This window comes from Oncorhynchus gorbuscha, linkage group LG04 (genome assembly GCF_021184085.1).
Source record: "Oncorhynchus gorbuscha isolate QuinsamMale2020 ecotype Even-year linkage group LG04, OgorEven_v1.0, whole genome shotgun sequence".
NCBI classification, from domain to species: Eukaryota; Metazoa; Chordata; class Actinopteri; order Salmoniformes; family Salmonidae; genus Oncorhynchus; species Oncorhynchus gorbuscha.
In genome coordinates, this window is record NC_060176.1 from 24508657 (window position 1) to 24529868 (window position 21212).

The window sequence follows — 21212 nt, forward strand, 5'->3', positions numbered from 1 at the left end:
TGAGCAACAGCTCATCAGTCTTGTTCGAATCATAGATGTCTAAGGCAAAAGGCAGCGTGCATGCAGGGCAGTTTCAGAAAGGGTTCCGTCTGATATTGGCAGAGTTTACAAAGGATTGTGGGTGGCACGTTTAAGAGTCACTTTATTTTGTCTGGCAATGGACAATCCTTCCTACGAGTTCAGGATGAGAAAGTTATCCAGAAACTGGTTTCATCGACCTGTGTATTCTCCCAACATTGTATTTAGAAAATATACTCATATCAGTGTAATATTATTGCAGTATTACAAAGACGTTTTCGGAATGGTATTTGCAGTAGTGTGGGATAATATATTTGTGTCTCAGTTACATGATAATAAGCTCATACAGTCGTTCGTGACCTCGTCAATGTAAGTAGGCTTTGCATACATGAGGCATGCCCAGTCATCACATAGGCTACATAATATATCCATTATATCCTTCAAGGGTTCATTTGATGGCCTTCTCCTTTATTACTAGACAATGATTGCAGTCACGTTGTAGAGAAGAAGAAAGTATTCATAAGCAGCCCACAGATCTTGTTCATATTTTAGAGATAAGAGTCAACAACAAGCAACAGTGTTGGAAGAACGGTTGGCTAAAGAACAGCCAGGCCTAAGTCTTCCAGGGTGCGTCAGTCTTCCAGGGTGCGTCAGTCTTCCAGAATGTGTCAGTCTTCCAGGGTGCGTCAGTCTTCCAGGGTGCGTCAGTCTTCCAGGGTGCGTCAGTCTTCCAGGGTGCGTCAGTCTTCCAGGATGCATCAGTCTTCCAGGGTGCGTCAGTCTTCCAGGGTGCGTCAGTCTTCCAGGGTGCGTCAGTCTTCCAGGGTGCGACAGTCTTCCAGGGTGCATCAATCTTCCAGGGTGTGACAGTCTTCCAGGGTGCGACAGTCTTCCAGGGTGCATCAGTCTTCCAGGGTGCGACAGTCTTCCAGGATGCATCAGTCTTCCAGGGTGAGACAGTCTTCCAGGGTGCGTCAGTCTTCCAGGGTGCGTCAGTCTTCCAGGATCTTCTAGGGTGCGTCAGTCTTCCAGGTTCTTCCAGGGTGCGTCAGTCTTCCAGGGTGCGTCAGTCTTCCAGGGTGTGACAGTCTTCCAGGATGCATCAGTCTTCCAGGGTGCGTCAGTCTTCCAGGATGCATCAGTCTTCCAGGGTGCGTCAGTCTTCCAGGTTCTTCCAGGGTGCGTCAGTCTTCCAGGGTGCGTCAGTCTTCCAGGGTGCGTCAGTCTTCCAGGATGCATCAGTCTTCCAGGGTGTGACAGTCTTCCAGGGTGCGTCAGTCTTCCAGGGTGCATCTGTCTTCCAGGGTGCGACAGTCTTCCAGGATGCATCAGTCTTCCAGGGTGAGACAGTCTTCCAGGGTGCGTCAGTCTTCCAGGGTGCATCAGTCTTCCAGGATCTTCTAGGGTGTGTCAGTCTTCCAGGTTCTTCCAGGGTGCGTCAGTCTTCCAGGGTGCATCAGTCTTCCAGGGTGTGACAGTCTTCCAGGGTGCGTCAGTCTTCCAGGGTGCGACAGTCTTCCAGGGTGCGTCAGTTTTCCAGGGTGCGTCAGTCTTCCAGGGTGCGTCAGTCTTCCAGGGTGCGTCAGTCTTCCAGGGTGCGTCAGTCTTCCAGGGTGCGTCAGTCTTCCAGGGTGTGTCAGTCTTCCAGGGTGCGTCAGCAATGTGCTTCACTCCCACATCCTCTGTATCATGTGTGTACTGTACATGTGTAACGGTTTGATTCAAAGCTTTTTCATTTTTTTTATGTTGTTCTGTCTAGCCTTGCCAGTTGGTGGGTGTCTGGGTTAGCGCTAGTTAGAAGCCGAGAGAGATAACTATAAGCTAGAGAAAGAGAGAGAGAAATCTTAAAAGCGAGAGAGCCCTGTGAAGTGTGTGTGTGTGTGTGTGTGTGTGTGTGTGTGTGTGTGTGTGTGTGTGTGTGTGTGTGTGTGTGTGTGTGTGTGTGTGTGTGTGTGTGTGTGTGTGTGTGTGTGTGCGTGCGTGCGTGCGTGCGTGCGTGCGTGCGTGTGCATGCGTATGTGTCTGTGTGTGTTTAGGTTGGGGGTGTCCCTGAATCCACAGGAGTCTGGACACAAACTGATCTCAGTCCACTAAAAGTGAACTCATGTCATGCTAGTGCTTAGTCCTGAAAGGATTTTTTTAAATGATTATAATCATGTGTTATAGCACGCTGCCACTGTTACCAGGCAGCATACTAATCAGCTTAATGAGATATTATACAGTATTTTGTTGACCAAGGCAGAACTCACTTTATTGTGTCGGAAGCTTGACCTTGCCAGTTACAAGGGAAGAACACACCATTATCCTTCTTAAGAGAGGGGAGGGCATCACAAACAACCCGGCAAGCAAGAAGACAAAAACAGACTCTGCTTGTGTATTCCCTTCAGCTTGACGGTGTATGCTCTGGGCCGTTGAAACCATTCTTAATGGCTAGGAGGCCTCTGATACATTGGGAACCCATTCAATAACACCAACTGTTGTTTTCCTCCTCATTGGAAGCCATGAGAGGAGGGGAAGAGAAGGCAAGAGAAAAGTGATTCACATCAAATGTAATGTGCCTCTTTAATGGAGAATTACGCCTAGACAAGTGTCGCAGGCGGGAGATAAGAGCGTGTGTTTACTGAAGTAACCCCTTGGTTTTAAGTGCTATTGTTAATATCATAATTGTAGCATTGCGGTAGCTTCATGACAATAGCAATGCTCCGTTTCATTAAGGCGTGTAATTGGAGGAATTCTGATAGGATGGGCCCAAGTAGCATAATTAGGCAGCGCCCGCCGTGTTTACTGTGTAATTATTGCATCCAAAATGGTGTTACAGTTTGAGAAAGTTCTGAAAGTTACAGTCTTCCAACCACAAGTGTGAGAACATAAGCTGTACTGAAAATCAAAAGAAGAAAATTACATTTATATGGGCGGCAGGTAGCCTAGTGGTTAAGAGCCGAATAGGTGAAAATCTGCGTTTGTGCCCTTGAGCAAGGCACTTCACCCTAATTCCTTCTGTAAGACATTCTGCTAAATGACATCTCTATTTCCATCCATCATGCACTAACAATTTACTCTAATACCTCTCGTTCTTTTCCGGTTTTCAGATTTTTGGATGAGCCATAGCTCTTTTTTAATGCATTGCTTATCAGGTTGATTGACTGTGGTTGACCGTTGTGATATCCTTCTCTCTTACAGGATGGAGGACTCTAGTTTGTGCCTTGGTGTGTCTTCAGCAGTATCGGACGCTGACAGAGACCATCTGAGCAACACAGTGCTAAATGGGCGATACCCTATCAGTCAGAAGCTCCACCAGCTGACGGCCCAGCTGGGCCACGCCTTTCCCGACCTACAGAGCCGACAGCAGATCCCTGAGGAGAAAGCTGCCACCCCATTGGATGAGAAGAGCCACGCTGCCCTGGCCAGTCAACCAATCAGCAGTCAGATGGCACTGCTCGCTAACCAGCTCAACCGAGACATAGATGCAAGTGCCCTGGCCAACCTGAATGGGCGTGTGGACCTGCAGCAGTTTCTCAATGGGCAGAACCTGGGCATCATGTCCCAGATGAACGACATTGAAGATGATGCCCGCAAGAACAGGAAGTACCCTTGTCCGTTGTGCGGCAAGCGATTCCGCTTCAACAGCATCTTGTCGCTACACATGCGCACACATACAGGTGAGAAGCCTTTCAAGTGCCCCTACTGCGACCATCGAGCAGCACAGAAGGGTAACCTCAAAATCCACCTACGCACCCACAAGCTGGGAAACCTCGGTAAGGGACGCGGCCGTGTCCGTGAGGAGAACCGTCTTCTACATGAGCTGGAGGAGAGGGCCATCCTGAGGGACAAGCAGATCAGGAGCAGCAGCCTCCTTCAGCCAGCTCAGCCCCTGCAGCACCAGCCACACCTTGGCCCTCAGACCCAGCAGCAGCAGCAACAGCCTGGCTCTGCCTGTGGCCTCCTCACCCCCACCAGCCTGGGAACTCCAGACTCCCTCTCCCAGCCGTCGTCCTCCCCCAAGCCGGCCAGCACCCAAGATGACCAGGCCCTGAACCCACCCACTGGATTCCGCTGCACCTTCTGCAAGGGCAAGTTTAAGAAGCGGGAGGAGCTGGATCGTCACATCCGCATCCTGCACAAGCCCTACAAGTGCACCTTGTGTGAGTTTGCTGCCTCGCAGGAGGAGGACCTGATCAGCCATGTGGAAAAAGCCCATATCACGGCCGAGTCAGCTGCAGGACAGGGTGCAGCTGGCGGCACTGAGAAGCCTGCCAACGAGTTCCGCTGTGAGGTGTGTGGCCAGGTCTTCAGCCAAGCCTGGTTCCTCAAGGGCCACATGCGCAAACACAAGGACTCATTTGAACACGTCTGCCAGATCTGTGGTCGTCGCTTCAAGGAGCCCTGGTTTCTCAAGAACCACATGAAGGTCCATCTCAATAAGCTGGCCATCAAGAGCAAGCCCCCAGCAGAGGACATTAATGCTGTCAACACCATGAACAGCATGGCCCAGGAGGCCCACGCTAACCTCTACTCACGCTACATCTCCTGCCTGCAGGGAGGCTTCCTATCCCCAGACAAACAGGGTCTGAGTGAGCAACACCAGATGCTGGCCAAAGCCGGCATTGCCATGAAGGAGAAGGAGATGCTGGGGAAGCTGCTAGGCCCCATGGCAGGGATGGGCCATGGCCTTGGTGAAGGGGAGAAGCGCACTCTCCTGGGCTGTCTGAACCTGGTGCCCCCCCTGAAGTCCAGCTGCATGGAACGCCTCCAGGCGGCTGCCAAAGTTGCAGAGATGGACCCGCTGAATAGCTATCAGGCCTGGCAGATCATGGCACGAGGCATGGCCATGGACCGCGCCTTTATGCCCAAGGAGCAGCACCATGAGCAGCACCATGAGGAGAGGATCAATGCTGCCGGCATGGCCTTCACTAAAGAGAAGCATGACTACCCTATGATGGGCTCCAACGATGGCTCCAAGCAGAAGCAGCACATCGAAGCTCTGCATGGCTCGAAGGCCGGCAGTGGAGCCATGATGCCCCTGAAAGACGACAGAGTGGGTTTCGACAGCCACCGTGACTTCATGCCACATCATGGCGGCCATGGCCTGGGCCTGGGCCACGGCCTTGAGTACAACCACCTGACTAGCCTGAAAGAGAAACCCACAGAGTGTCCTGACTGTGGCCGGGTCTTCAGGACCTATCACCAGATGGTGGTCCACTCTCGGGTGCACAACAAGGAGCGGCGGCCCATAGAAGAAGCCATCCAGCAGCAGAACAACACCACAGGACTGGATGAACGCCGTGGCTCGGCCAGCGACCCAGAGTCCCAGTCCATCAGCAGGTCCACCACCCCTGGATCCTCCAACGTGACGGAGGAAAGCGGAGCCGGAGGAGGCCACTCCCAGACCGGCAGTGTCCAGGACGACAGCCCACACCCTTCCTCCCCATCCTCAGGTAAGACTAAGTCATTACTATACCCTGAATAACGGTCAATCCCATAGTCCCATTATCCTCACTATCAGGACTTATTCTTCATTATTCATATGGGGAGGACACGTAAGGGGGAGACCATTGTGTCCAAAGAGAATAAGTCCTTACACAAAGATGAGTGCTGATGGCTGGCACAAGATCTCTGATAAACATTTACTTTGACATCCCTTCTACACAACACTGGACCCTAAGGAGTCCACTCGGACTGGAGAGAGAGAGGGGGAGGTCTGATCAAAACTGCTTGTTCAAAAGCCGAAAAAAAGCCCACCACAACTCCGAGCGGCACATTCCGTGCATAACTGGGATACTTAACGCCTCTGTTCGAATACCCATCAAACACCCTCGCAGAGCCTGCTTCTATAGGATACTTTCTGCGCACTGTTTTTACTGGAGAGATGAGGCCTGTCTAAACACACTCGCACACTCACACAAAACAATCAAATTGAGATGCTCAACTCCCACGACGGAGCTGTGACTTGTGTCCTTCACACTGGCACATAGAACACAGACACGGTAGGGTGAAGAAGACGCTCCCTACAGACTAGCATGTGTCCCTGTGTAAAATGAGTCAAGACTACGAGCACGGGCCAAACATATTATGAGTGATTCGAACGTCTCCTTTAACGCGGGAAGGAAAGCGATTCCACCGTAGTCAAATAAGCAAAAGCAGACACAGTGTCTGTTTAGCAGGATTAAGAGAGGCTGCTCCTAATGATTAGAGAGGTTTTAAAGGTAACTTTCTCATTCCCCTGGGTGGAACACCACATCTAAGCAGCGTGCCCGTTAATTAGGCGATGACTATGTGATAATCAGTTGGTTTAAGATAAACAAGACACTAATTAAAGATGTAAATATAAAGCAGGTCCAAAGAAATTGAACCTCATTTGCGGAGTGAAATGTGCTTTTTAAGTCGTTTGAAAAAAAAGTGGCTTATGCTTAAGGCTCGAAGCAACTTAATTCCAACAGTACAGACAAAATTGTTTATTTATTCACAGTAGCATAGAGTCCTTATCATCCTAATGTAGTGTGATGGGTTTGAACATGGAATGGGCAATGTTTATTTCAATCTAAGAAATAATAACAGACAACCCCCCCCCCCACCTCAGACACACACACACACACACACCCCCCAATTAGGAATGAATGAAAACTAGAGTGAGATAAACATGTATTTTCTTTAAAGAGGCTATTAAACGTAGCACTTTTCAACAGGGTGGGGGGGGGGTTATGTTGTGGAAGTCATTATCTTCTGAATTTTAATGCAGGAAGTTTAATTTCTTTTTCTTATGGTTCTCAAGTACTTTGAATCTGAGAAATGTAGCTCAAGGCATTTAGCTAACTTTATAAGTATTTACATATGTGTGATGTGAAGAACTTCCACGTCATCAAAAACTTGAAAAATCATGTTCAAGATCATGTTCTTACAAATATTGCCAATTGAAATTATATTTACAATAAAACCTACATCAACTGAGATATTTTGGGTATTCATGCTACATAAAAAAACAAGTTGAATATCACACACACACGCACACGCACATGCACGCACGCACACGCACACATGCAGACATGCACAGACACTATCTCTCTTTCTCTCTTGCCCTCTTCAACACTCTCTCTCTCACTCTATCTCACTCTCTCTCTGTAGTCCTACCTCGTCTATCAGTGTCTCCTGCCCTGCCTCCTCCTCTGTCCCTCTCTGAGTGCTGTGATGGAGTGTGATCGCCAGCTCAAACGCCTGTGTTTTTCCACCGTACAGGGGGATGCGGGCATCGTGCCAGCTCCCTCCTGCTGGCTCTAACGGACCTTAAAGTTGACCTTGAGGGCCCCCCCACCTGGGTGGGCTGGGGGGGGCGTTGTCTGTGCGGGCGGGGCTTACATTGTTACAGGTACAACCTCTTAGCCTGGTTCTCTCTCACAGTCTCTCATTCAGACACAGTTCACAGGCATTCTCTTGTGAGACTCAGGAAGTTGTGAATACACCACTCTGTGTATACACCACTCTGTGTATACACCACTCTGTGTATACACCACTCTGTGTATACAGGAAGCTGTGAATACACCACTCTGTGTATACACCACTCTGTGTATACAGGAAGCTGTGAATACACCACTCTGTGTATACACCACTCCACCATAACAACAGGGTCAAAGGGGAAATAAACACTAAAGATGTACAATTGTAAAAAAAAAAGAAGTTTTTGTCTTGTTTTGTTGTAGTCTGTATTTCATGAGTGACAGCACAAAGCCTTATAAGTTGTTCATAACATCATAACATCCTTCATAACATTGAGTATGATTCATATTTGGAGCTTTGGGACACCTAATTTAGAAACTGAGGTGTGTGAGAAAATGTGTCTGCAGCTAATGTGGAGGAAGGTGCCATTTCTGTGTGTGTTTGTGTGCGAGTGTGTTTCTGCTCATGTGTGTGTTTGTGCATGAGTGTGTTTCTGCTTATGTGTGTGTGTATGTGTGTTCTTAAATTAACAGGATGTGGCTATACCTCTCTTTTAGTCTTAATATTTCACTCTCGCCATTTTCCTTGTTGAGAATTGTTTGTGTTTCATTGTAAGGCTGTGTGTGGTGCGTGTGTGTCTTGAAAACATTGCTAACCATCACCATACCGCCAACCTCGTAACCACCTTCCCACTGCAATTTTCAGTTAAACTTGAATTACAGTCATCAACAATAACATCTCAGCTGTGAAAGAAGGTCGAGACAATCTCCTTTGTCTTTGACACTGCACTTGTTTAAAGACTTGCTGGAAAAAAAATGTCTGCCTCAGAAATGTCCTTCAGAGACCTTGCTTCTCTCGTCCGCGGCAGTAAAACCTTCGATGCTTTTGTGTTTCATAGAGACGTCAGAACCTTTCGCCTCACTTTCACAAGTACAATCCCACCCCCCCCCTAATCATCTCTTTTATTTGTGTTATTAGGCTGACAGATTGGTTTGACTGCGGAAGGAATCTATTGCTTCAGATTTCAGAGTTCTCCAGTCTGAATTGGGCTTGATAAACAAGAATGTTCCTACTTGATAGTGTCTCTCTCTGAATGCATCATGGTGGGCCTCAGAGCGACAGGCCCTGCAGAGTGCAGGTCTTAAACAGAGGCTTACCCTGAATGGCGGAACAGAACCCATTGAAACCTGATGTAATACTATGTAAAGCAGTGCTGCCAGTGTGTTGTAAGATGGGGGGGGTATTTATGTGGACATCCATTGTAGATTCCCGAAATTTAAGAAACAAGAGAGACGGAGAGATTGGGACGAAGTTGTTTCTGGTTGGGCCTCTTACAGACTACGAGGATTCCGTTGGTTGCTAGCGTGAGGTAAGCGTAAGCAAGCAATTCGCTGTTGAAGGCGCTGCGTGGTCAATCCCGAGGTCTGCGTTGGCCGTGCAGCAGTCACAGTGATGAGGCCTCTGCAGAAGTCAGGGCATTCATGCTTCTTGCGCTTTGCCGAGCAGCGCAGAGCTGTTGGGAGGGAAGTTGTCAAGGAAGTGAGTTTTTGTTTATACAGGACCCCCCCCCCCCACCAACCATCGACCAATCATGTCAATGTGGAGCTGTACGAAACCCCCTGCGTTGTTCCAACATTTGGGAGGCGCACAGCGACGCGGCACGGAGCTCATTTTGGCCTCAGGATGCTCCGACCAAATTTTCGGATCAAGAATAAATAGGCTCTTAGTCTACACCTGTCGCACACGAAGCATGTGACAAGTACAATTGTATTTGGGCTGCGTGGAGAAATAGAGGAGAGGGACTGAGGCAGAGAGACAGCGCGAGAAATAGAAAGAGTGAGCAAAGGGAAGGATGGCAACCAGTTGATGACAACGACATGCTGCTGAGAACGGAACGTACAGTATGATCATGCAGCTACTCAGAACCTGGTCGCATCAGACTGTAGAGAGAGAGAGGGGCTTTTCTCAAGGCCTCGGGCAGGAGCACCTCCACTCCACCCCTCACTCCCACCTCTCCGCTCCGGCTACGAACCTACTCCTCCTTTTCCTCTGGAGAATCCCCCATGTCTAAATGTTTTTAAGAGGAACAGCGTTTTAACATGGCAAGGATTAGCCGTATATCCCTAGGTCTTTACGGCTCTCAAACATGGAGGCAAAACGCTTGCGCCATTCAAATTGAAATTGGATTTGCCGACTGACGCCTTAGGTTATAAAGCACGGATATTCATCTAATTACGTAATTACAATGGGGGGTAATTACACATGCAGACTTACTGTTACATTGTAATTGCTGTGTAATTAAAGCAAAAATAACTAGAAGTGTTCAGGCCCAAATTGTTAGAAAAGCTTGGCGAGTGTCAAAACGGTAGCTATCCGAAACCACTCTACATCTGTCTGCGTTTGTCTCCGTGGAAACCAACTCTGGTATAAGATCGCTATTCGATCCCACCTTGGCTGTCATACGAAGAGTTACATTCTATCCGTCTCTCGTCATCTTTCTAGCCCGAGAGGCAAGACTACCGGCCTATGTTCAGATATGAAGTGGCGACCAAGAACGTGACCAAAAATAGACATAGAAGTGAAAGGAGAAACAACTTAGGGCATTTGTGTCATACAGTAGATGGCATTGAACGTGTGATTTAAAAGCCCAGTGGTTTGAAGGCTTGGTAGAGCTGGCCTGTGAATCCCCACCCCGGTGTTAGATGGAGGAGAGCCATCGGTCTGGTTGGCTTCTTCAAAGGGCTGGAGCGAGTATGGCGAAGCAAACAGGTATCTGTGGGATCACGGAGAGTCTCCTTTAGTACGCTCATTCTCACTAAGATACCAGACCTTTGAAATGAGAACAGCGTTCTGTCTGTGTGTGTTTTTATAGCTAATTAAGGGGGGGGTGTTTGGTTGAATTATGTCAATGCCTTCTATCTCTCTTCCCATCTCCATCTTTCTGTCTATCTCTCTCCCTCTCTCTCCATCTTTCTCTCTGTCTATCTCTTGCCCTCTCTCTCTCTCTCCCCCTCTCTCATTCCCCCTCTCTGTCTCTCTTTCCCTCTCTCTCGTTCCCCCGATCTGTCTCTCTTTCTCTCCCTCTCATTCCCTCTCTCATTCCCTCTCTCATTCCCCCTCTCTGTCTCTCTTTCCCCTCTCTCTCCTCTCTCTCTCTCTCTCTTTCTCTCCCTCTCTCTCTCTCTCCCTCTTCTCTCTCTCTCTCTCTCTCTCTCTTCTCTCTCTCTCTCTCTCATTCTCTCTCTCTCTTCTCTCTCTCCCCCTCTACCCTTCTCACTTACTCTTTCTCTCCCTCCCTCTCATTCCCCTCTCTCTCTCCCTCTCATTCCCCCTCTCTGTCTCTCTTTCTCTCTGTCTCTCTCTGTCTCTCCCCTCCTCTCATTCCCCCTCTCTCTCTCTTCCCCTCTGTCTCTTCCCCTCTGTCTCTCTTTCTCATTCCCCCTCTCTGTCTCTCCCTCTCATTCCCCTCTGTCTCTCTTTCCCTCCCTCTCATTCCCCCTCTGTCTCTCTTTCCCTCCCTCTCATTCCCCCTCTCTGTCTCTCTCCCTCCCTCTCATTCCCCTCTCTCTCTGTCTCTCTTTCCCTCCCTCTCATTCCCCCTCTCTGTCTCTCTTTCCTCCCTCTCATTCCCCCTCTGTGTCTCTCTTTCCCTCCCTCTCATTCCCCCTCTCTTCTCTCTGTCTCTCTCCCTCCCTCTCATTCCCCCTCTCTGTCTCTCTTTCCTCCCTCTCATTCCCCCTCTCTGTCTCTCTTTCCCTCCCTCTCATTCCCCCTCTCTGTCTCTCTTTCCCTCCCTCTCATTCCCCCTCTCTGTCTCTCTTTCCCTCCCTCTCATTCCCCCTGTCTCTCTTTCCCTCCCTCTCATTCCCCCTCTATGTCTCTCATTCCCCCTCTCTGTCTCTCTCATTCCCCCTCTCTGTCTCTCTTTCCTCCCTCTCATTCCCCCTCTTCTCCCTCTCATTCCCCCTCTCTGTCTCTCTTTCCCTCCCTCTCATTCCCCCTCTCTGTCTCTCTTTCCCTCCCTCATTCCCCCTCATTCCCCCTCCCTCTCTTCTCTCTGTCTCTCTTTCCCTCCCTCTCATTCCCCCTCTCTGTCTCTCTTTCCCTCCCTCTCATTCCCCCTCTCTGTCTCTCTTTTCCCCCTCTCTGTCTCTCTTTCCCTCCCTCTCATTCCCCCTCTCTGTCTCTCTTTCTGTCCTCCCTCTTCCCCCTCTCTTCCTCTTTCCCCTCCCTCTCATTCCCCCTGTCTCTCTTTCCCTCCCTCTCATTCCCCCTCTCTGTCTCTCTTTCCCTCCCTCTTCCCCCTCTGTCTCTCTTTCCCTCCCTCTCATTCCCCTCTCTGTCTCTTTCCCTCCCTCTCATTCTCTCTTCCCCCTCCCTCTCATTCCCCCTCTCTGTCTCTCTTTCCCTCCCTCTCATTCCCCCTCTCTGTCTCTCTTTCCCTCCCTCTTCCCCCTCTCTTCCCCCCTCCCTCTGTCTCTCTTTCCCCCTCTCATTCCCCCTCTCATTCCCCCTCTCTGTCTCTCTTTCCCTCCCTCTCATTCCCCCCCTCTATGTCTCTCTTTCCCTCCCTCTCATTCCCCCTCTCTGTCTCTCTTTCCTCCCTCTCATTCCCCCTCTCTGTCTCTCTTTCCTCCCTCTCATTCCCCCTCTCTGTCTCTCTTTCCCTCCCTCTCATTCCCCCTCCCTCTCTTTCCCTCCCTCTCATTCCCCTCCCTCTGTCTCTCTTTCCCTCCCTCTCATTCATTCCCTCATTCCCCCTCTATGTCTCTCTTTCCCTCCCTCTCATTCCCCCTCTATTCTCTCTTTCCCTCCCTCTCATTCCCCCTCTATGTCTCTCTTTCCCTCCCTCTCATTCCCCCTCTCTGTCTCTCTTTCCCTCCCTCTCATTCCCCCTCTCATTCCCCCTCTCTGTCTCTCTTTCCCTCCCTCATTCATTCCCTTTCCCTCCCTCTGTCTCTCCCTCCCTTCCCCCCTCCCTCTCTTTCCCTCCCTCTCATTCCCCCTCTCTGTCTCTCTTTCCCTCCCTCTCATTCCCCCTCTCTCTCTTTCTCTCTCATTCCCCCTCTCTGTCCTCTTTCCTCCCCTTCTCCCCTCCCTCTCATTCCCCCTCTATGTCTCTCTTTCCCTCCCTCTCATTCCCCCTCTCTGTCTCTCTTTCCCTCCCTCTCATTCATTCCCCCTCCCTCTGTCTCTCTTTCCCTCCCTCTCATTCCCCCTCTCTGTCTCTCTTTCCCTCCCTCTCATTCCCCCTCTGTCTCTCTTTCCCTCCCTCTCATTCCCCCTCTCTGTTCCTTTCCCTCCCTCTCATTCCCCCTCTCTGTCTCTCTTTCCCTCCCTCTCATTCCCCCTCTATGTCTCTCTTTCCCTCCCTCTCATTCCCCCTCTCTGTCTCTCTTTCCCTCCCTCTCATTCCCCCTCTCTGTCTCTCTTTCCCTCCCTCTCATTCCCCCTCTCTCTTTCCCTCCCTCTCATTCCCCCTCTCTGTCTCTCTTTCCCCCTCCCCCCCTCTCATTCCCCCTCCCTCTCATTCCCCCTGTCTCTCTTTCCCTCCCTCTCATTCCCCCTCCTGTCTCTCTTTCCCTCCCTCTCATTCCCCCTCTCTGTCTCTCTTTCCCTCCCTCTCATTCCCCCTCTCTGTCTCTCTTTCCCTCCCTCTCATTCCCCCTCTCTGTCTCTCATTCCCCCTCTCTGTCTCTCTTTCCCTCCCTCTCATTCCCCCTCTCTGTCTCTCTTTCCCTCCCTCTCTCTTCCCCCTCTCTGTCTCTCTTTCCCTCCCTCTCATTCCCCCTCTCTGTCTCTCTTTCCCTCCCTCTCATTCCCCCTCTCTCTTTCCCTCCCTCTCATTCCCCCTCTCTGTCTCTCTTTCCTCCCTCTCCCCCTTCCCCCTCCCTCTCATTCCCCCTCTCTGTCTCTTTTCCCTCCCTCTCATTCCCCTCTCTCTGTCTCTCTTTCCCTCCCTCTCATTCCCCCTCTCTGTCTCTCTTTCCCTCCCTCTCATTCCCCTCTATCCTCTCTTTCCCTCCCTCTCATTCCCCCTCTCTATGTCTCTCTTTCCCTCCCTCTCATTCCCCCTCTCTGTCTCTCTTTCCCTCCCTCTCATTCCCCCTCTCTGTCTCTCTTTCCTCCCTCTCCCCCTCTCTTTCCTCCCTCTCATTCCCCTCTCCTCTCTTTCCTCCCTCTCATTCCCCCTCTCTGTCTCTCTCTTTCCTCCCCCTCTCATTCCCCCTCTCTGTCTCTCTTTCCCTCCCTCTCATTCCCCCTCTCTGTCTCTCTTTCCCTCCCTCTCATTCCCCCTCTATTCCCCCTCTATGTCTCTCTTTCCCTCCCTCTCATTCCCCCTCTCTGTCTCTCTTTCCCTCCCCCCCTCTCATTCCCCCCTCTCTGTCTCTGTCTTTCTTTCCCTCCCTCATTCCCCCTCATTCCCCCTCCCTCTCATTCCCCCTCTCTGTCTCTCTTTCCCCCTCCCTCTCATTCCCCCTCTCTCTCTCTCTTTCCCCCTCCCTCTCATTCCCCCTCTTTCCCTGTCTCTCTTTCCCTCCCTCTCATTCCCCCTCTCTGTCTCTCTTTCCCTCCCTCTCATTCCCCCTCTCTGTCTCTCTTTCCCTCCCTCTCATTCCCCTCTGTCTCTCTTTCCCTCCCTCTCATTCCCCCTCTCTGTCTCTCTTTCCCTCCCTCTCATTCCCCCTTCTCTGTCTCTCTTTCCCTCCCTCTCATTCCCCCTCTCTGTCTCTCTTTCCCTCCCTCTCATTCCCCCTCTCTGTCTCTCTCTCCCTCCCTCTCATTCCCCCTCTCTGTCTCTCTTTCCCTCCCTCTCATTCCCCCTCTCTGTCTCTCTTTCCCTCCCTCTCATTCCCCCTCTCTGTCTCTCTTTCCCTCCCTCTCATTCCCCCTCTATGTCTCTCTTTCCCTCCCTCCATTCCCCCTCTCATTCCCCCTCTCTGTCTCTCTTTCCCTCCCTCTCATTCCCCCTCTGTCTGTCTCTCTTTCCCTCCCTCTCATTCCCCTCTGTCTCTATTCCCCCTCTCTGTCTCTCTTTCCTCTCTCTCATTCCCCCTCCCTCTCTCTCTCTTTCTCCTCCCTCCTCTCATTCCCCCTCTCTGTCTCTCTTTCCCTCCCTCTCCTCCCTCTCATTCCCCCTCTCTGTCTCTCTTTCCCTCATTCCCCCTCTCTGTCTCTCTCCTCCCTCCCTCTCATTCCCCCTCTCTGTCTCTCTTTCCCTCCCTCTCATTCCCCCTCTCTGTCTCTCTTTCCCTCCTCTCTCATTCCCCCTCTATGTCTCTCTTTCCCCCTCTCTCTCTCATTCCCCCTCTCTGTCTCTCCCTCCCTCTCATTCCCCCTCTATGTCTCTCTTTCCTCCCTCTCATTCCCCCTCTATGTCTCTCTTTCCCTCCCTCTCATTCCCCCTCTCTGTCTCTCTTTCCCTCCCTCTCATTCCCCTCTATGTCCCCCTCTCTTCTTCCCCCTCTTTCCCCTCCCTCTCATTCCCCTCTCTTCCCCCTCCCTCTCATTCCCCCTCTCTCTTTCCCTCCCTCTCATTCCCCCTCTCTGTCTCTCTTTCCCCCCTATGTCTCTCTTCCCTCCCTCTCATTCCCCCTCTATGTCTCTCTTTCCCTCCCTCTCATTCCCCCTCTCTGTCTCCCTCCCTTTCCCCCTCTATGTCTCATTTCCCTCCTCTCATTCCCCTCTATGTCTCTCTTTCCCTCCCTCTCATTCCCCCTCTCTGTCTCTCTTTCCCTCCCTCTCATTCCCCCTCTCTGTCTCTCTTTCCCTCCCTCTCATTCCCCCTCTCTGTTTCCCTCCCTCTCATTCCCCCCTCTGTCTCTCTTTCCCTCCCTCTCATTCCCCCTCTCTGTCTCTCTTTCCCTCCCTCTCACTTCACTTATTTCTTTCTCTTTGTAATTGACATCCGATTCTCTTTTCTTTCTTTCTTAATTCCTCTTTCTTTCTTTATCTGATGAACTTGCCTGCTTTAAACCTGTGGTACAGCCACTCGTTTGAAGACTAGCGCCTCAAGCTGGCATGTCATGTCTGTATTTTTTTTTTTACGTGTCACAAAACTCAAAAAGATGCCATTGTGTCCGAAGCAAATTGATTACAGAGCTGTATTTCAGTACTGTAGGTCAGGGTTCTGGTGTCTTTCTGGTGTCAAAAGTTCTATTCACTAATTGTCAGTGTGCTCTACTGATTAACATGTCTTGGATAAATGTAGACTTAGTATTTTCGTACACGCTTGCACAATATAAAAGGGCAATTTATTTCTCTTCAATGGCTCAGTCGATTTCTCTCCCTTTTTCGTACTCACTGTCTCTATCGCTCTCTCTCCACAATCTCTCTCTCGCTCTCTCTCTCTCTCTTAGACTCAATTTGTAAATATTACCCATGGTGGGAATACGCTAAGCCTTTTTAGATATTTAAAAATTCCAATTGTATTCCAAAGTGTATTTGAAAGAGTAGAAGTCAGTGTCGTTTTCTCTTGCTCACCGTATTCCTGGGTGGTTATCACCGGGCAGTCCTTATGAAACATTTATCAGGCTGTTTCATGTCTTAATGATCACGTTAGGATTCCCCACTTGGTTATGGAGCTGGAGCAAAGAGATGTGCTGTTGAGAGAGAGAGAGAAAGAGAGAGAGAGAGTCAACTGCCTGCATTATACCAACCACTTTTTAATTCCACATCTTTGCCAAAACATTGCTTACCTTTCTCCTGAACAAGCCTCCTTGGCACGTCACACATTTTCTTCCTCGTTCTCCCCATTTCTGTTTTCTGTTTTTATAATTAAAACATAATATTTATCTTTCCATAACAGAAGGCTGCCTTACTGTGGTAGGTAGACCGTTTGAATATTAATATTCTACATGATATCTCCTCCGGTGTCTGAGGAAGTGTCACCGGTAAAATAGTGAGAGTGAAGGTGACTCGCCCTCTGTTCTGTCAGAGAGCTGGGATCCAGAGCAGGGTTGCCAAGTTTAGCTGATTGAACATGGAAGAGATTGTGAAGAGGTTTGACTAAATGAACACGGGGGACACGTTGGGGCAAGGCATCATACTGTGTTTACCTAGCCACAGTCCGGATGCATAGAGCACTCCCACAAAATAACCCTGTATCCAAAAGTTGAAACTTAAACTGAAACTTTGATTACACAAAAGCCTTCACGTAGGAGTTTGTGGTGTTGTTGCGGTTGTCTCTGACGGAGATAGTTGAATGAGGGGAACGTAGGGTTCCTTGTTTCAATGGTGACAGCTGTCTGACTCTGTCAATGCTGAATTTCTCCAAAAATGAGTCTGAGCTCTCAGACAGAGAATGCAAATGGATGGCAGGGTGGGTGGCTGGGTGAGAGAGCTTTGTTTGAACAAGTTAACTTGGGCATGATTGGGGTTCCTCCCGTGTGAAAGAGCAAGTGAATACATTGACCTTTGTCTCATTAAAAATGGAGGACCAGCCGTATGATACCATGACAGAGCATTCTCTCTCTTTACTACCCTTCTCACTTACTTTTCTCTCTTTTTCTCTCTTTTTCTCTCTTTTTCTCTCTTTTTCTCTCTTTTTCTCTCTTTTTCTCTCTTTTTCTCTCTTTTTCTCTCTCTCTCTCTCTCTCTCTCTCTCTCTCTCTCTCTCTCTCTCACACACACACCCACACATGCACACAGACACACACACACATAAAAAACTGTGGGTGATGTCATATTTGGGTGATGGCCTATGGGTGAGGGGCTATTTTGACTTGGATATCACCACTGGCCATGGTATGTGGTCACTCCTAACCCCACTGACAAGTCACATAAAACAGCCCTTTGTGTCAACACCGGGGTGCTGACAGGAGCCAGAAAATGACGTGAACACTTTGCCTCTTTTTTTAGCGAAGGTTATCTCCTAATCAGAAAGAGGAAAACAAATGGGCCAGAAAAATGAAGTCCAAGGATTGAGATCCTTGCCTGCACATTCCAGTTGTTCTTAAAATATTTGGCAATGTCAATTAGTAAGTGAGCAGAGCTAGCTGATGAACACAATTTTCCACTAGACTGAGCACCCTATTGTTGTGGAGTGAACAGCAGATTTCTGAGGTCATTATCATTCCCCGTTAGCCTGGCCCAGCTGCTCCTCTCGGCTCCAGCCAAACTCTACACCATGGCTCAGAGTAGCACGCAGCAACAGGGGGGCGCCGGGGAGGAGGGGGCTGGCAGGCTGGAGAGGGAGATAGAGAGAGACAGAGAGAGACAGAGAGAGATGGAGGGCAAGAGAGAGGAGGGGGAGAATGAGGGACAGAAATAGAGGGATGGAGTGAGGTTGGGGGCCAAGGAAGGATGGAAAGATGGGAGAATGTAAGAGGTGCACGACAGGAAAAGGGCCTGATAGAGAGAAAGGGAGAAATGCCCTTAGCGTTCTAGGATAATTCCATATTTTATCTGGACTTACAGCTGAACTCAGAGGCTTGGAAAGTAGAAACTAAGACCTATCTAAGACATGCAAGAAAGCTGTCTCTGAACCTACATGCTGCTCTGCTTCAGAGGCCCTCAGAAAAAAATATGTCTCCCGACGAGTCTCTCTGCGCACTGTAAATTCCATGGTGGTGTGTTGAGGATGTGTTTGAGCTGGTGTTCAGGTTGGAGCTGGAGGAGAGACAGACATAGGGATGTTCTATAGAGCAGTATCTGCTGAGCCCTGGTCTCCCACCCAAACCTGGCTCAGACTCAGCTCCTCTCTCCTGGATCTGGAGCCCAGGAGTGCTTAGGCACTAACAGTGCTCATGTCTCTACCCCAGCAGGCTCCTCTCTCTCGCTCTCTCTCCCTCTCCCTCTCTCTCTCTCTCTCGCTCTCTCATCTCTCTCTCTCTCCCTCTCTCTCTCTCTCTCTCTCTCTCTCTCTCTCTCTCTCTCTCTCTCTCTCTCTCTCTCTCTCTCTCTCTCTCTCTCTCTTACTGTCTTTCTTTCTTTCTCTCTCTCTCTCTCTCTCTCTCTCTCTCTCTCTCTCTCTCTCTCTCTCTCTCTCTCTCTCTCTCTCTCTCTCTCTCTCTCTCTCGTCTCTGCCTCTCTCTATCTCTCTCTCGTCTCTGCCCCTCTCTCTCTCTCTCTCTCTCTCTCTCTCTCTCTCTCTCTCTCTCTCTCTCTCTCTCTCTCTTTCTTTCTTTCTCAAAATGTTCCCTTCCTCTCAGCCTGTTAGTGTGTTGTAGAGTGAACCTGGTTTCTCTGGCCGAGTATGGATCCATGTTTGCAGGAGATTTGAGTGTTGAGCAGGGAGCTTGTGCTATGTGTGCATATATCACCTAGGCTCAGAACAGCCAGGCCGTTTAAGAGAGAGAAGATGACAGTAAAGCTGCTAAGGGGACAAGGACTCACAGATGACAAGGCAAGGGGAGGGAGGAGAGGGGGATAAGGGGAAGGAGAGGGCGCCACAGCGTGCACTGTTACGTGACTCAGACATCCACCTCCCCCTATAAGAGACATTATCTCTGATAGGTCGCCGCTTCCTTTGAACGCACAGAGAGGTTTGAGAGCCCAGCTGTAGTAGTATCAAAGATGGTCAGGGACAAGTATAGGGGCTCCGCCACTCAGGAGAAGTGTCATTGGACAAGTACAACTATTTTAGACAAAGTGTCACATGAGTAACTGACAGTAGTAAGAATTGCACAAGGACATACAGCAGGGTTCCTGGTTTTATTTTCCCGGTTTTATTTGGCCCCCCAAGTTTTCTGAGCAAATAATATACTCTACCAGTCAAACGTTTGGACACACCTACTCAGTTTATCTCTATTTTTTCTATTTTATACGTTGGAGAATAATATTGAAGACATCAAAACTATTAAATAACACACATGGAATCATGTACTATGCAAAAAAAGTGTTAAACAAATCAAAAATATATTTGATATTTGAGATTCTTCAAAGTAGCCATCCTTTGCCTTGATGACAACTTTGCACACTATTGGCATTCTCTCAACCAGCTGCATGAGGTAGTCACCTGGAATGTATTTCAATTAACAGTTGTGCCTTGTTAAAAGTTAATTTGTTAATGCTTTTGAGCCAATCAGTTCTGTTGTGACAAGGTAGGGGTGGTATGCAGAAGATAGCCCTATTTGGTAAAAGAGCAAGTCCAAATTATATTTAGGCAACAACAACTCGAATAAGCAAAGATAAATGACAGTCAATAATTAATTTAAGACATGATGGACCGTAAATGCGGAAAATTTCAAGAACTTTGAAAGTGTCTTCAAGTGCAGTCGCAAAGACCATCAAGCTCTATGATGAAACTGGCTCTCATGAGGACCGCCACAGGAAAGGATGACACAGAGTTACCTCTGCTGCAGAGGATAAGTTCATTAGAGTTACCAGACTCAGAAATTGCAGCCCAAATATATGCTTCACAGAGTTCAAGTAACAGACACATCTCAACATCACCTGTTCAGAGGACACTGCGCAAATAAGGCCTTCATGGTCGAATTGCTGCAAAGAAACCACTACTAAATGACACAAATAAGAAGAAGACACTTGTTTCAGCCACGAAACATGAGAAATCGACATTAGACTGGTGGAAATCTGGTCTGATGAGTGCAAATTTGAGATTTTTGGTTCCAACCGCCTTGTCTTTGTGTGATGCAGAGTAGGTGAATGGATGATATCCTCATGTGTTGAATCCACCATGAAGCATAGAGGAGGAGGTGTGATGGTGTGGGGGGTGCTTTGCTAGTGACACTATCAGTGATTTATTTTGAATTCAAGGCACACTTAACCAGCATGGCTACCACAGCATTCTGCAGTGATACGCCATCCCATTTGCGCTTAGTGGGACTATCATTTGATTTTCAACAGGACAATGAACCAACACACCTTCAGGCTGTGTAAGACCTATTTGACCAAGAAGGAGAGTGATGGAGTGCTGCATCAGATGACCTGGCTTCCACAATCACCCAACCTCAACTCAGTTGAGATGGTTTGGGATGTGTTGGACCGCAGAGTAGAAGGAAAAGCAGCCAACAAGTGCTCAGCAAGTTTGTTGGAAAACTCATCAAGTTGGAAAAGCATTCCAAGCATTCCAAAAAAGCAAGATGGCAATGCCAGAGAGGGTCGCCTCACTTCTAGTCCTTAGGAAACTATGCAGTATTTTTTATTTTTTTGAAAGTATTATTTCTTACATTGTTATCCCAGAAAATCTTAAGTGTTATTACATACAGCTGAGAAGAACTATTGGACATCAAAGTGACGTCAACTTACCAGCATTATGACCAGGAATACGACTTTCCCGAAGTGGATGCTTTGTTCGAACCACCCAAGGCATTCAAACTAATTCCAGAGGCTGACCCAAAACAACGTCGCCGCAGGAGAGGTAGAAGGAGCGGCCTTCTGGTCAGACTTTGGAGACGCGCACACCACCCACAGCTTCCCAAGTATTTTACTCGCTAATATCCAGTTCCTAGATAACAAGGTAGATTAAATTAGGGCTAGGGTTGTTTTGCAGAGATACTTCCGGGATTGTAACATACTCTGTTTCGCGGGAACATGGCTCTCTGGGGACATGCTGTCGGTGTTTGTACAGCCACCGGGATTCATTGTGCGTCAAGACGACAGGAATAAACATTTCTCACGGATGAAGAAGGGCGGGAGTGTATGTTTCATGATTAATGTAATTGTATCAACATACAGGAACTCAAGTCCTTCTGTTCACCGGACCTAGAATTCCTTACAATCAAATGCCGTCCATATTATCTCCCAAGAGAATTCTCGTTGGTTATTGTCACCCCCCCCCCAGCCGACACCACGACGGCCCTCAA

At 49.1% G+C, this 21212-nt stretch overlaps 1 protein-coding gene and 1 long non-coding RNA gene across 9 annotated transcripts in view; one reads left to right on the forward strand and one right to left on the reverse strand.

The window, feature by feature from the left end:
* Nucleotides 1-21212, forward strand: part of LOC124033871 (zinc finger protein 536-like) — a 203735-nt gene that overhangs the window by 85582 nt on the left and 96941 nt on the right. For all 8 annotated transcript variants that reach the window (XM_046346255.1, XM_046346247.1, XM_046346248.1 and 5 more), the window contains one exon: nucleotides 3199-5453. In XM_046346255.1, the coding sequence (XP_046202211.1) occupies nucleotides 3200-5453 (2254 nt within the window). In that variant the 5' untranslated portion in view covers nucleotide 3199. The remainder of the gene's footprint in view (nucleotides 1-3198; nucleotides 5454-21212) is intronic.
* On the reverse strand, nucleotides 9299-16359 carry LOC124033873. Its single transcript, XR_006838467.1, has 3 exons — nucleotides 16146-16359; nucleotides 15931-16049; nucleotides 9299-10219 (listed from the first exon to the last, which is right to left on the reverse strand). It is a non-coding gene; the product is annotated as an uncharacterized LOC124033873 (long non-coding RNA).